The 15,412-nt window shown below is 35.9% G+C and overlaps 1 protein-coding gene across 7 annotated transcripts in view; it reads left to right on the top strand.

The window, feature by feature from the left end:
- The window catches only part of LOC127842884 (probable tRNA(His) guanylyltransferase), a 56,531-nt gene that overhangs the window by 20,107 nt on the left and 21,012 nt on the right, over window positions 1–15,412 (top strand). For 3 of the 7 annotated variants that reach the window (XM_052372654.1, XM_052372656.1, XM_052372653.1), the window contains exon 2: window positions 14,431–14,573. The exons of 2 other annotated variants lie outside the window; for them this stretch is intronic. In XM_052372654.1, the coding sequence (XP_052228614.1) occupies window positions 14,470–14,573 (104 nt within the window). In that variant the 5' untranslated portion in view covers window positions 14,431–14,469. Of the gene's footprint in view, window positions 1–829; window positions 933–8,570; window positions 8,590–14,430; window positions 14,574–15,412 lie in introns of those variants that run through there. 2 more of the 7 variants (XM_052372655.1, XM_052372657.1) reach the window with 2 other exon arrangements.

Genomic DNA, 15,412 nt, shown 5'->3' with positions numbered 1-15,412 from the left:
TTATCGGCCTACATGTACATCAAAAATAAATTTGCCTCTACAAGTTTTCCGGCGAATGCGAAACGCCTGTAAATCGGGCCATCAAGCAGGAAAAATGGATAATGAGATTACCTGTGTACACACTCGACCCCGTGTATTGTCATACACGCGTCAATAACTTCTGTGACATCGTGGCCAAGAGCGTTTTTCTGAATCGGTGTCTGACAGAAGTGATATATTTCGGAAAAAAACGTCTTTTACCTCCCAGTGCTTTACCAATTATCGGTAACTGTTAGATTTTCGTTATTTTTTCGCCAATTATTATTTAAGCGTCATTACTTAAAATCGCCGCGAATATTGTCGGCTGGTATAGTAATAAATTAGTATTTTCACGCTGTTTTTTTCTGCAATTAGATTACATTGAACATTTCTTGATTAAATCAGCATCAACTAATTATCCCCGTCATTACCGCTATTTGTCGTCTGCTTCAACATTTCTTGATGTGTGATAATGATTTCCATTTTTTTTTTAATGATTTTGTTTTCGTTGCTCAAATGATACGTAATTGCTTTAAAGTCAGCAGGCGCTAATTGTTGTCTGCTTTAATGTTTCTTTGTAATAAAGAAACCGATTTTGTCAATTTTCGATAATTCATGTGTTTTTGTTGCTCAAAATACTAATTATTGTTAAAAACATTTGACACTTCTCAAAGGTAAGTAGTATAAAAATTTGAGTTTTGCAATGTTGCAATTATTCACGTTTTTTCTACTTTCTGAAAACCGTACGCATGTTTAATTATGTATAACAATTTAAAACAATATTTCAACCCATATTGATTGTGTATTCGCAAGGTTACGGATTTTTATTTTCTGCAGTCAAACGATATGCATATTTTATTTCATGTGCAAAATAGGTATCTTGACATGTTTTGGGACAGTCGTTTTCGGATACGGTACGGTTTGTCGATTTTAATTTACTTTCGGCGTTCTTTATAACATTTTTATAGAATGATGAATACAAATGCGGTGTTACGGATGGTCTGGTTGACAATATTTTGTATTGTACTAACCAGAACTTGCACCTAGACAGACTTTAAAAATTTAACAATTTGAAAGGGCAGTTTTCTTATTTTATTAAAAGTACTTTAATAAAAGTATTCATCTTTTTGTTTTAAAGTATATATGTATGTAACTGTAGCTGATGTCTGGTTTGTTAAGTCACACCCACAACCTTGATTGTATTCTTTATTGTAAAGCCATGATAATATTTTTATAAGAAAATGACACTGATATTATGCTTGTTTTTAAGTATATATTTGAACTTAAATCCAATAGATATACATTTGATAACACATAGACAAAATGAGATTCATTGTTTTTTAGCTCATCTATTTTTTGAAAAAAAATTATGAGCTATTGTCATCACCTTGGCGTCGGCGTTGGCGTCCGGTTAAGTTTTGCGTTTAGGTCCACTTTTCTCAGAAAGTATCAATGCTATTGCATTCAAACTTGGTACACTTACTAACTATCATGAGGGGACTGGGCAGGCAAAGTTAGATAACTCTGGCGTGCATTTTGACTGAATTATGTGCCCTTTTTATACTTAGAAAATTGAAAATTTTGGTTAAGTTTTGCGTTTAGGTCCACTTTTTTCAGAAAGTATCAATGCTATTGCATTCAAACTTGGTACACTTACTTACTATCATGAGGGGACTGGGCAGGCAAAGTTAGATAACTCTGGCGTGCATTTTGACAGAATTATGTGCCCTTTTTATACTTAGAAAATTGAAAATTTTGGTAAAGTTTTGTGTTTAGGTCCATTTTATTCCTTAAGTATCAAAGCTATTGCTTTCATACTTGAAACACTTACTAACTATCATAAGGGGACTGTGCAGGCAAAGTAATGTAACTCTGACTGGCATTTTGACAGAATTATGGGCCCTTTTTATACTTAGAAAATTGAAAATTTGGTTATGTTTTGTGTTTAGGTCCACTTTATTCCTACAGTATCAAAGCTATTGCTTTCATACTTGCAACACTTATTAACTATCGTAAGGGGACTGTGCAGGCAAAGTTATGTAACTCTGACTGGCATTTGGACGGAATTATGGGCCCTTTATACTTAGAAAGTTGAAAGTTTGGTTAAGTTTTGTGTTTTGGTCCACTTTACCCCTAAAGTATCATAGATATTGCTTTCATACTTGGAACATTCGCAAACTGTCATAAGGGTACAGTAAAAGGACAAGTTTCATAACTCTGGATGTCATTTTTACGGAATTATGGCCCTTTTTTGACTTAGTAACTTTGAATATATGGTTAAATTTTGTGTTTCGATCCACTTTACTTCTTAAGTATCAAGGCTATTGCTTTCAAACTTCAAATACTTTCATGCTATTATGAGGTTACTTTACCTGGCAAGTTGAATTTACCTTGACCTTTGAATGACCTTGACTCTCAAGGTCAAATTATTAAATTTTGCTAAAATTGCCATAACTTCTTTATTTATGATTAGATTTGATTGATACTTTGACAAAACTACTCTTACCTGACATACCACAATAGACTCCACCCAAACCATCGCCCATGCCCCCCCCCCCCCCCCGAATCCCCCCCCCCCTATTTTTTTTTTTTGTTTTTTTTTTAAGATCTCACAAATGACCACCACACCCTCACACTATACCCCCCCCCCACCCCACCCCCCTCCCCAATTTTTTTTTTTTTTAAACGGTTAAAAAACAAAACTATTTATTTTGATTATTTTATGTTTGAAATACCGTCCAACCATCGCACCCAAGAATCCCACCCCCCCTCCCCCCACCCCCCACCCAAATCCCCCCCCCTAATTTTTTTTTTTTTTTTGTAAGATCATCTCACAAATTACCACCACACCCTCACACTATACCCCCCCACCTCACCCCCCCCCCCCCAATTTTTTTTTGAAACTGTTAAAAAACACAAATATTTATTTTTATTATTTTATGTTTGAAATACCCTCCATCCATCGCACCCAAGAATCCCCACCCCCACCCCCCCCCACCCCCCCACCACCCCCCCCACCCCCCCGATTTTTTTTTTCCTTTTTTTTGCATTTTTGGAACATAATGTAATAAATGTCCACACCCCCACACAATGCACCCCTCTTCACTCCACCCCTCCCTCCTTTGTGATTGAAAATGAGAGTCCCTTCACCTTTAAAAAGAAAATAGATGAGCGGTCTGCACCCGCAATGCGGTGCTCTTGTTTCTTTTTGCCTTCAGTACCATTTTGCGGAAAAGTCCGCGTCTGTTTTGGCTATTTTTTTTTTTAAGGAAAAAATGATGGCTGTTATTTTCTGAAGGCCAGTGTGAGCACTGAAGGACACAAAAAAGTCTCACCCTAATATTGTAACTGCTACCAAAACATTTTTATATAGGTTTGTATGGCTGAGTGAATATAAAGAATCTCTTATTAATAAAAGATTTCATTAAAAGCAAATACACTAAACTCATGCAAATAAGTTTGACCTTAAAAAAAAAATTGTAATAATGTTTGTAATTACGAGTGCTAAGTATTGAAGCCTGTAATTGTAAGGCTGCTCTACATAATCAGGGTATAGCCATCTATAGACACTTATCCAATTTGTTTTGTTAAAGATAATTAATAAACTTGGCAAATGGTTGTGAGAAATCTATTATAGATATAAGTACTCTGCTTAATGGTATTCCCAAGGGCACACTAGTTAATGACATTTTTTGCTTAAGTTGGCACGATGTCATTTGAGATGAAAATTCTGATAACTAGATATTTTTATTCAGTTTTAAACTGATGATTTAACACTGTTGTGGAATGCCTGAAAATCATCCAATAGGCAAAATGGATATTTGATCGTGGTTCAAGAATGTTTGACTTGATTTTAGCACATGGATATGCGATCGTTACCATAGTGGGTGTGTATCTGTGAAATAATCTGAAGTGCCAACTTGTTGATTTTGATTGCAAACAATTTGAATTTTGTTGATTTTGACGGAATACAAGTTGAGTTTAATTTAACAGGAACTTACAGGAAAAGCAAAAAAGACAGTAGGGCTTATTTTGTTGGCTTGTTGTTGGTAGTTTAATTTGGCAATCTTAGTAATTAATGTTCATATAAAGGTTTGAATAGTATATGTGAATGATTGAATAAATAATGTTATCAATATGTTTCAGAATATAAACAACTTTTAATTGACTGTGATCATTTCTGGTCAGCTGGTATTTCATAGCCATTTTACCTTTTATGAAATTTGTTAAATATGTTGATTGAAAATATTTTGTAAAATATTTGAACTGTGCAAGGTTTGTGTGTGTTACTTAGAAGCTACTAAAGTTTTAAATATATTGTTCAAATAAAATAAAATAGGTAAATACTTCACAGTATACTGCAGGGCTTTTTATGTCCCCCCACTATAGTAGTGGGGGACATATTGTTTTTGCCCTGTCTGTTGGTTGGTCTGTTGGTTGGTTGGTTGGTTGGTTTGCGCCAACTTTAACATTTTGCAATAACTTTGCTATATTGAAGATAGCAACTTCATATTTGGCATGCATGTGTATCTCATGAAGCTGCACATTTTGAGTGGTGAAAGGTCAAGGTCAAGGTCATCCTTCAAGGTCAGAGGTCAAATATGTGGCCAAAATCGCTCATTTTATGAATACTTTTGCAATATTGAAGATAGCAACTTGATATTTGGCATGCATGTGTATCTCATGGAGCTGCACTTTTTGAGTGGTGAAAGGTCAAGGTCATCCTTCAAGGTCAGAGGTAAAATATATGTGGCCCAAATCGCTTATTTTATGAATACTTTTGCAATATTGAAGATAGCAACCTGATATTTGGCATGCATGTGTATGCCATGGAGCTGCACATTTTGAGTGGTGAAAGGTCAAGGTCATCCTTCAAGGTCAGAGGTCAAATATATGTGGCCCAAATAGCTTATTTTATGAATACTTTTGCAATATTGAAGATAGCAACTTGATATTTGGCATGCATGTGTATCTCATGGAGCTGCACATTTTGAGTGGTGAAAGGTCAAGGTCATCTTTGGTCTGTTGGTTGGTTGGTTGGTTTGCGCCAACTTTAACATTTTGCAATAACTTTTGCTATATTGAAGATAGCAACTTCATATTTGGCATGCATGTGTATCTCATGAAGCTGCACATTTTGAGTGGTGAAAGGTCAAGGTCATCCTTCAAGGTCAGAGGTCAAATATATGTGGCCAAAATCGCTCATTTTATGAATACTTTTGCAATATTGAAGATAGCAACTTGATATTTGGCATGCATGTGTATCTCATGGAGCTGCACTTTTTGAGTGGTGAAAGGTCAAGGTCATCCTTCAAGGTCAGAGGTCAAATATATGTGGCTCAAATCGCCTATTTTATGATTACTTTTGCAATATTGAAGATAGTTACTTGATATTTGGCATGCATGTGTATCTCATGGAGCTGCACATTTTGAGTGGTGAAAGGTCAAGGTCATCCTTCAAGGTCAGAGGTCAAATATATATGGCCCAAATCGCTTATTGTATGAATACTTTTGCAATATTGAAGATAGCAACTTGATATTTGGCATGCATGTGTATCTCATGGAGCTGCACTTTTTGAGTGGTGAAAGGTCAAGGTCATCTTTCAAGGTCAAATATATGGGTCAAAATTGCGCATGTAATGTCACTTCTGCAATATTGAAGCTAGCAATTTTATATTTGAAATGCGTGTGTATCTCAAGGTGCTGCACATTTTGAGTGGTGAAGGGTCAAGGTCAAGGTCATCCTACAAGGTCAAACGTTATTTAGGGGGACATTGTGTTTCACAAACACATCTTGTTTTTCCTTCTTTAGCTAGCAAAATAAGATATAGCTCCTTACCAAAGTGTGGAATGGAGCTATGCTGGTCGCTTATATGGAATGAGATCATTTTTGCAAGTCTTCGCTTATATCATTTAATGGGTTAGGTACATGTAGCTTAATGCTGTTTTCATATCAGTATCATGTTAAGATAAATATGATATTGATAATAGTGGAATTTGTTTTCACGTTGCTTTCAGGATGACAATGACTTTTGTTAATCATACAATTATAATGAGTATATGATTTCAATAATAGGCTTATGGCACGTCATTGGTTGATTATAGGGTTTGAACGAAGTGGTGGTTGTTTTCATGACTGTACAAGATAAATGTGAATCATAGTTATGATGATAATGATGGTAATGAGGGTTTGAAGGTTTTGATATCGCTGTCTTGTTTTTATGCCCCCGGATCGAAAGATTGGGGGTATATTGTTTTTGGCCTGTCTGTCATTGTATGTGTCAGTGTGTGTGTGTGTGTGTGTGTGTGTGTGTCCCAAAACTTTAACCAAAACTTTAACCTTCTTCATAACTATTGCAATATTGAACATAGCAACTTGATATTTGGCATGCATGTGTACAGTACAGCCAAAGCGGAACAAATGTATTTTGCGATCCGCCGCAGCAAGGCGAAACGAGTCGATGCCGCGTCAGTCGTTGAAGCCGTGTCAGTATGCGGTCGCATTTCGCCGCGAAACTTTGCATCTGTCCGCCGAGGCATGCCGCGATCTGCGACATGATGCAGAGTCGATGCGCATCATGAATTAAACAATTATTTAAAAATGATTAGTTACATGTAGTTTTGAAATTTTGAAAGAACAATTATAATAATAATTAAAATCATAATAAATGTATTGTGCGCGGATTGTATTAGCATATACATGTAAGCATAGTTAATGTGTCTGGCCAATTAAGTTTGTTTCCCGCCTGTAGTGTATGTATTTCACACATAAACAAGGTCACGTAATTATGTTTTCACACATACAAGTGGTCAAGGCTCCAGCATATGGTGGATTTATAAATTAATTGCATGTTGATTTTGCTTTTATATTTAAGCTGAGAAAATTAGCAGTTTGAAACCACATCAATAATCGAGACGGTGACGACGTATTTGTTGTTTTGTTAATTATCAGCTCATTATTACTATTGTTTGAATATGCGTATATAAACACGTTTTATTTTGTTCATATTATACAGTTAATATCGCTACTAATTACCCAAAAATCCCGTATATTCCAGTTTTAAAGCAAATGCTGGTAAATATTTAAGATACACAAACATTCTCGATATTTCCTTAAGTATCAAATACATTTTGGCATTCGTAACTATTTATAGAGATGATGAAATAACGTCTAATCGGGGCGTTTTTTTTTCCCCACTGAACACACGATTTACGCCTGACGTGATGTTCATGTATTTATACAACACAAAATACACCCAAACTTTCCAAACGACGTTCTACATGTCTGCATAATTTTCGCGCGCTTTTTATGAAACAAAGGATCTTTTAGTACAGTTTATTTGACGCTAGAATTTGCCAAAGGTCTCGTTAGCATTAAAATTCGCAAGTGTGTTTCGGATTACAAATTTAATAATGATAATCTAACGAAACATTAACAGTTGCGCGTAATTAATTCTACGCTACACATACATGTATGTACATGTAGGTGGATATCTTTTCACTCGATCCGCCGCGTACGTATGCGGCGGACTTACTCTGCGAAAGTATGCGAGGTTAAAACAGACTCGGCATCGTTGCGCGTATCAATGCCGAGTGCCACAGCAATACGCCGCGTGAACACACGATTCGGCCGCCGCGTATTAATAATCTGGCTGTTGTGTAGCCGCGGATTATGTTTGTACCGCCTTGGCTGTACTGTCTTACGGAGCTGCACATTTTGAGTGGTAAAAGGTCAAGGTCATCCTTCAGGGTCAAAGGTAAAAAAAAAAATCAAAAACTTTAACCAAAACTTTAACCTTCTTCATAACTTTTGCAATATTGAACGTAGCAACTTGATATTTGGCATGCATGTGTATCTCATGGAGCTGCACATTTTGAGTGGTGAAAGGTCAAGGTCATCCTTCAAGGTCAAAGGTAAAAAAAAATAATCAAAGCGGCGCATGAGGGGGCATTGTGTTTCTGACAAACACATCTCTTGTTATTCTACTGATATTAATGGTGATGGTGATTATGCTTCTGTTACTGCTGCTGATAATGATGATGTAAATGTTATTACTAAGAACATGATGATGAAAATGCTATTGCTTATGATAATGCCACCACCATGATCATGATGACGGCAATGACAGTGATTATAATAATGTTGCCGATAGTAATTGTACTGTTGTTAATCATCCCCTGCCATAGGTGGAGGGATATTGTTTTGGCGTTGTCCGTCCATCATCCGTCCATCTTTCCGTCCTTTCGTCAGTCCGTCCGGCACTTTTGTGTCCGGAGCCATATCTTTGAAAAGCTTTGACGGATTTCATTGAAACTTGGTATGAGTATATAAATGGATAAGAGGATGATGCATGTTGGCGTTATCCATCAGTCTAGAAATATTTGTGTCCAGAAGTATATTGGCGGGGGATATCAATTCAATAAATTTGCTTGTTCTTCAGATGATAATGCTGATATTGATCATGTTGATGCTGCTGTTACTGCTGCTGTTGCCTGATTATCATGCTAATCCTGTTTAGTACATTAAACATCAGTGTAGAACCGAGGACAACCTTTCAACCGTTCAATTTAGTAAGAAATGATAAGTCTATAGTAAACTCAGGCAATCCTGCTTTGGAATATTGTATCCTAGAGTATTACGATATCTTGATATTGAAACAGAATTGAGAAATGTCAAATGCATTTATATCCATGATCTTTTAATGTGAATCCCACAACAAATATTGATACTTCATTCACTTTGGACAGGTATTGGAGAGACAAAAACCAGTGAATTAAGTGGACAGGGTAGATAAAGACCCAGAAGATTACTGATTGTTGATATAACAATTGAACTCCTGATATATACTCACTACAGTATAGTCAGGCAGGCAGCATATTGAGTTCGTGCTGCCACACAGACCACTTTCACACAAATTGTTTTGAAAAAAATATCGAATACATTTTCCATACACTAAAATGCATTACTAATGCATATTTATTCTTCCATGCACTGTAAATCCTAAATATGATCAATAACTTGTTTATCTACTATTACTCAGTAATGTCATCATCATTGTAAACTCATGACTTGCAGATAAACCACATTGCTTTGGCATGTGGTCCAGCAGGCTCTTTCTGTTTAATTTCAGTTGAAGTTCCTGTACTAAATTAGTGATTTTGTAATTATTTAAAGAGGCCTTTTCACGTTTTGATAAATTGACAAAATAATTAAAAAAAGTTTCACAATCGCAAATTTTCGTTGTAGTTATGACCGATATTTGTGAGGAAACATGATACTGAGCATTTACCATGCTCTAAAATATCCATTATTTGCATCTTTTGACAATTGAAAAGCCTGAAAAGTATAAAGTGTTAAAACGCATATCAATTGAAAGTTTTGGAGAGTTCTGTTGTTATCGTTATATTTTGTGACACTAAAAGGATTGCTTATATGACCTATAAAATACACCAATCATTAAATGAGCACAGGTGGCCGAGTGGTTTAAGTGCTAGACTTTTACTACAAGTGTAAGTGGTTTGAGCCCTGTTAAGGATTGCTTTTATGTTTCATTAAGTTTTTTCCTGTTTGTTTTTGCTGCAGCTATTGCAATAGTTTCAATGTTGACATTTAACATATTAAAAGCATTTAATGTCAAACTTCAATACATGCCAACATCTGTAAAAAGGTCCCTTTAAGGTGACCATGTTTTTTTCTCAATAGAAAAAAAACCATACTAAACATAACAAGGTCATAAATAAGACACACACAAAACATATATACATGCTTGATATACATGAACATCTGGACTCAGACACCTTTAATTAAAAAACAATTATACAAGTCATGTATCATGAACAAGTTGAAATAACCTTAATGAAGTTTGTAAATCAGTGAGTTTGTTCTTATAATACTTTGACAGAAGCAATTTCATTGAAGTAATGATGTGTTTGTATATAGCGGCTATTTATGCCAGATGTTTAATCATTACAGTATGAGTGGGCAATATTTTAGTTAGGATTTATCAAGAGTTTGTGCAAGAAATCAAAAACTGCGAAAGTGATTTTGTACAAACTCAGATATTGAAGTGTTTGAATATTAATCTCTTGTTATCTAAAGCATCATGCTTTATATTAACAATACAGGTTATTTATGATTTAAGGATTTCTTTTATCTTAAATAACTTGTGTATACTTAATTTTCTAAAGCCCTGAAGTAATGTTATCTCTTAGTTTTTAATTTTTTGCATAAAAGAGATCCATATAGGACACAATTGATTTTCTCTGTATTAACAAATGATAATTTTGCCTTGCTCTAGGTAAGCCTTGCCCAATTCATGTGCTTAAAATGCTGTCCCAGATTAGCCTGTGCAATCTGCCCATGCTAATCACAGATAACACTTTCTGCCTAAACTGGACTTTAGCCTAAGAAGAGACCTCATGTTATAAAAAATACCATTAAAGCCGAAGTGTAGTCCTTGATGAACCTATGTGGAATGCACAGGCTAGTCTTGGACAACACTGTACATGCATTAAGCCCTGTTTCCACAAGCTCCAGTGAACAAAAATGCAATGAAAATTTACCCAGTGCATCCAGTTATACATAGCAAATAATGGTGTCTTGGATTTGATCAATTAATCTGTGTTTACTGTTTAATGAAAAAGGACCAAGAGTTGGGTAGTAATGCAATATTTGCACATACAATTTTACCAAGTGTCCTAGAGAACAACTACGGTATGGTATATGTTTTTTTTTAAGCCTGTTATGATCATTCATCATAATTGACTACTTGTACATTTAATTTATTCCATTTTTAAGCTTAGTGTCTTGTTCTTATTTTGAATGAACTAATTAACTTTATCAAGTACATACACTCTTTTATTTTTCACATCATATCAGTCAATAAATGACAACTAATTCATCAATTTTTAAAGTATGTTGATCGGGCTACATTTGGTAAACCTCTTCAAATACATACTATCAAGACTTCAATTGAAAAACAAATAATGCCAAAGAATTGATCATTCTGTGTTGTAGTTATTTAAATAAAAAGTGTGAAATATCAATGAAAGTAGTATGGAGAAACTAATGTGTTGTTATTTTAGGGAATGAAGTGATTGTTGTGTGATTTAAATTTTGATGTACAAAAGGTCCATGATGTAATTGTTTCAGGAAAGTGAGATTTATCTTCAGGTATACATGTATGTTGCCACTGGCATGTTATTGTTATGCCCCCCTTCGAAGAAGAGGGGGTATATTGCTTTGCTCATGTCGGTCGGTAGGTCGGTCGGTCAGTCCGTCCACCAGGTGGTTGTCGTATGATAACTCGAGAACGCATACGCCTAGGATCATGAAACTTCATAGGTAGATTGATCATGACTCGCAGATGACCCCTATTGATTTTGAGGTCACTAGGTCAAAGGTCAAGGTCACGGTGACCCGAAATAGTAAAATGGTTTTCGGATGATAACTCAAGAACGCATACGCTTAGGATCATGAAACTTCATGGGTAGATTGATCATGACTAGCAGATGACCCCTATTGATTTTGAGGTCACTAGGTCAAAGGTCAAGGTCACGGTGACCCGAAATAGTAAAATGGTTTCCGGATGATAACTCAAGAACGCATACGCCTAGGATCATGAAACTTCATAGGTAGATTGATTATGACTCGCAGATGACCCCTATCAATTTTGAGGTCACTAGGTCAAAGGTCAAGGTCACGGTGACCCGAAATAGTAAAATGGTTTCCGGATGATAACTCAAGAACGCATACGCCTAGGATCATGAAACTTCATGGGTAGATTGATCATGACTCGCAGATGACCCCTATCAATTTTGAGGTCACTAGGTCAAAGGTCAAGGTCACGGTGACCCGAAATAGTAAAATGGTTTGCGGATGATAACTCAAGAACGCATACGCCTAGGATCATGAAACTTCATAGGTAGATTGATCATGACTTGCAGATGACCCCTATTGTTTTTGAGGTCACTAGGTCAAAGGTCAAGGTCACGGTGACCTGAAATAGTAAAATGGTTTTCGGATGATAACTCAAGAACGCTTTTGCCTAGGATCATGAAACTTCATAGGTAGATTGATCATGACTCGCAGATGACCCCTATTGATTTTGAGGTCACAAGGTCAAAGGTCAAGGTCATGGTGACCCGAAATAGTAAAATGATTTTCGGATGATAACTCAAGAACGCTTTTGCCTAGGATCATGACACTTCATAGGTACATTGATCGTGACTCGCAGATGACCCCTATTGATTTTCAGGTCACTAGGTCAAAGGTCAAGGTCACAGTGACAAAAATCGTGCTCACACAATGGCTGCCACTACAATGGACAGCCCATATGGGGGGCGTGCATGTTTTACAAACAGCCCTTGTTAAATGTTAATTTCAAAGACTGCATGTATCTGAATGTCAGCTAATAAAAAAAAACATCAATCACAGTGATATAATCTTAAACAATACATTTTATAAGCGGACATTTAAAAATTGACTAGAAAAGTTTTATTTGTGATTGAAACTATGGCTAAATCTTTAATAGTACTGATACGGAAACTACATCAACTCGGAGCACAGACTCTGGGCATCGTTTGTGTCACTATACTTATAGTTAGTGATGAGTGTCACTATACTTATAGTTAGTGATGAGTGTAACTATACTTATAGTTAGTGATGACTGTCACTATACTTATAGATAGTGATGAGTGTCACTATACTTATAGTTAGTGATGAGTGTTACTATACTTATAGTTAGTGATGAGTGTCACTATCCTTAAAGTTAGTGATGAGTTCCACTATACTTAAAGTTAGTGATGAGTGTCACTAAACTTATAGTTAGTGATGAGTGCCACTTTACTTATAGTTAGTGATGAGTGTCACAATACTTATAGGTAGTGATGAGTGTCACTATACTTATAGTTAGTGATGAGTGTCACTATACTTATAGTTAGTGATGAGTGTCACTATACTTATAGTTAGTGATGAGTATCACTTTACTTATAGTTAGTGATGAGTGTCACTATACTTATAGTTAGTGATGGGTGTCACTATACTTATAGATAGTGATGAGTGTCACTATACTTATAGTTATTGATGAGTGTCACTATACATTTAGTTAGTGATGGGTGTCGCTATACTTATAGTTAGTGTTGAATGTCACTATACTTATAGTTAGTGATGAGTGAACAATTCATGAGAATGTTTCTATAAAAAATGTTTGGAATTTTAATTTGAAAATTCTCCATGCCCACATCCTGTTTTAGTGTCAATATAATTGCCACCAAATACCATTTATTAGCCGATCTATATGGTGAAGTTATATCTCATAAGTGGACCGTGTACCATAAACGCAAATGATTTGTCCATATATCTGTAAGTGTGCGGCAAGTAAAATTGAAATCTGATTGTTTGCTATTGAATAGATCCAAGTGTTGTAGAAAACACTTGATAAGTTTTGAATATGTTATATATGGTGGATATTGAAAGGGAAACAAATTGGAAATGATAAAAAATGATGTGTTGATTTGAATTCCATTGATTCTTATGTGAATATGGATTATAAATAGATACTTAATGTAATTAAATAAAATTTATTATTTTATTTGTAATGCAGTTATTGCATATATTGTGTAAAGTTGCTACATAATACTGTACATTAGTTAAAGGTTTTTTAATAATATTTCATTGGTAAAAACTGTATCCTGTTATGCAAAAACTGCAAATTATTATTTTCTAAAATGAATATGAAAAACTGTGTGTATTTTATGCCTGATAATGATAACTGGATAGGGAGTGATTGTATTCAGTGAATGCTGTGGGCATTTAGAGGGATTAGAGCAAGTTATAGTACATTCAATCATTCAAACACAATCCCAACAAAAACAGCAGTATGAGCCTCACAGCTCTGGGAAAGAGGGCTTAATGCGTGTGTACAAATTGTTGTCCCATATTGGCTTGTGCAGTCTGCCAAGGGTAGTCGGGGACAAATATTTTTGATTTTTCGTTAAAAGGCATTCTCTTCTTAACAAATTTCCAGTCTATGTGGAAAGTGTTGTTCCTGATTAGCCTTTCCTGACTGCACAGGCTTATCTGGGACAACACTTTATGCACAGGCATAAATCCTTTATTTCTCCCAGAGCGAGGCTCATGTTTGCTTGTATTTCTAGAGTTGAGGTATTTCTTGGCCAGCTAGAGGGACTGTTTGCTTGTATTTCTAGAGTTGAGGTATTCCTTGGCCAGCTAGAGGGACTGTTTGCTTGTATTTCTAGAGTTGAGGTATTCCTTGGCCAGCTAGAGGGACTGTTTGCTTGTATTTCTAGAGTTGAGGTTTTCCTTGGCCAGCTAGAGGGACTGTTTGCTTGTATTTCTAGAGTTGAGGTTTTCCTTGGCCAGCTAGAGGGACTGTTTGCTTGTATTTCTAGAGTTGAGGTATTCCTTGGCCAGCTAGAGGGACTGCGACCATGGCTAAGAGCAAGTTTGAGTATGTGAAGCAGTTTGAGACGGAGGACAGGCTGCTGCCCAACTGCTGGATCGTTGTGAGAATTGACGGCAAGGGATTTCACAGGTAAGGGAAAATGGGCCAGGGATTTACAGGTAAGGAGAAATGGGCCAGGGATTTTACAGGTAAGGGAAAATGGGCCAGGGATTCACAGGTAAGGAGAAATGGGCCAGGAATTTGCAAGTAAGAGAAAATGGGCCAGGGATTTACAAGTAAGAGAAAAAGGCAAGGGAAAATGCCTAAATTCTATTAAGTCCTCCTTTGCCTTCTTATCATTCTTAATATTTGTATCCAGGACTTTTTTCCTTCTTAGAGAATTTATTTTTCTTCACAATTTTGAGAAATTCATGGCACAAATTTTCACCATATAAAACAGTTCTTGACTCATTTTTATGCCCACCAAGGAGGGCAAATAGTGATCAGACCGTCCGTCCATCCCTCTGTCAGTCTGTCCGTCACACTTTGCGTTTAGGTTTCGAAAAATGCTCATAACTTCTATGTCGCTTCAAATAGCAATTTCATATTTGGCATGCATGTGTATAATGACAAGCAGTGCTCCAGCTAAGATTTGAAAAGGGCAGGGGGGCTTTTTTGGCAAAAGGGCACTTTCGACGCGCAGTATTTTGTCAAAAGGGCACTTTTGACGCGCAGTATTTTGTAAAAAGGGCACGTTCGAGCTCGAGGGTGTTTCTGGAATGCTTCCTATTGCATGTTAATTTATATGTTATAAATAATTGTATTATTCCCATTATTATTAAACCATTCAAATATAATGTCTACAATGAGGATTAAACTAATTACAATGTAGTAAGAGATTTATGAATTATCATATGTAAAAAAAAAAAAAAAAAAAAATTTTTTTTTTTTTTTTTAAGGGGGGGGGGAGGCAGGGCGGAGGTTCGGGG

The sequence above is a fragment of the Dreissena polymorpha genome, chromosome 8 (assembly GCF_020536995.1).
Source record: "Dreissena polymorpha isolate Duluth1 chromosome 8, UMN_Dpol_1.0, whole genome shotgun sequence".
Lineage (NCBI taxonomy): Eukaryota > Metazoa > Mollusca > Bivalvia > Myida > Dreissenidae > Dreissena > Dreissena polymorpha.
The sequence above is the reverse complement of the archived record's forward strand: the minus strand, read 5'-3'. Positions and strand labels throughout refer to the sequence as shown.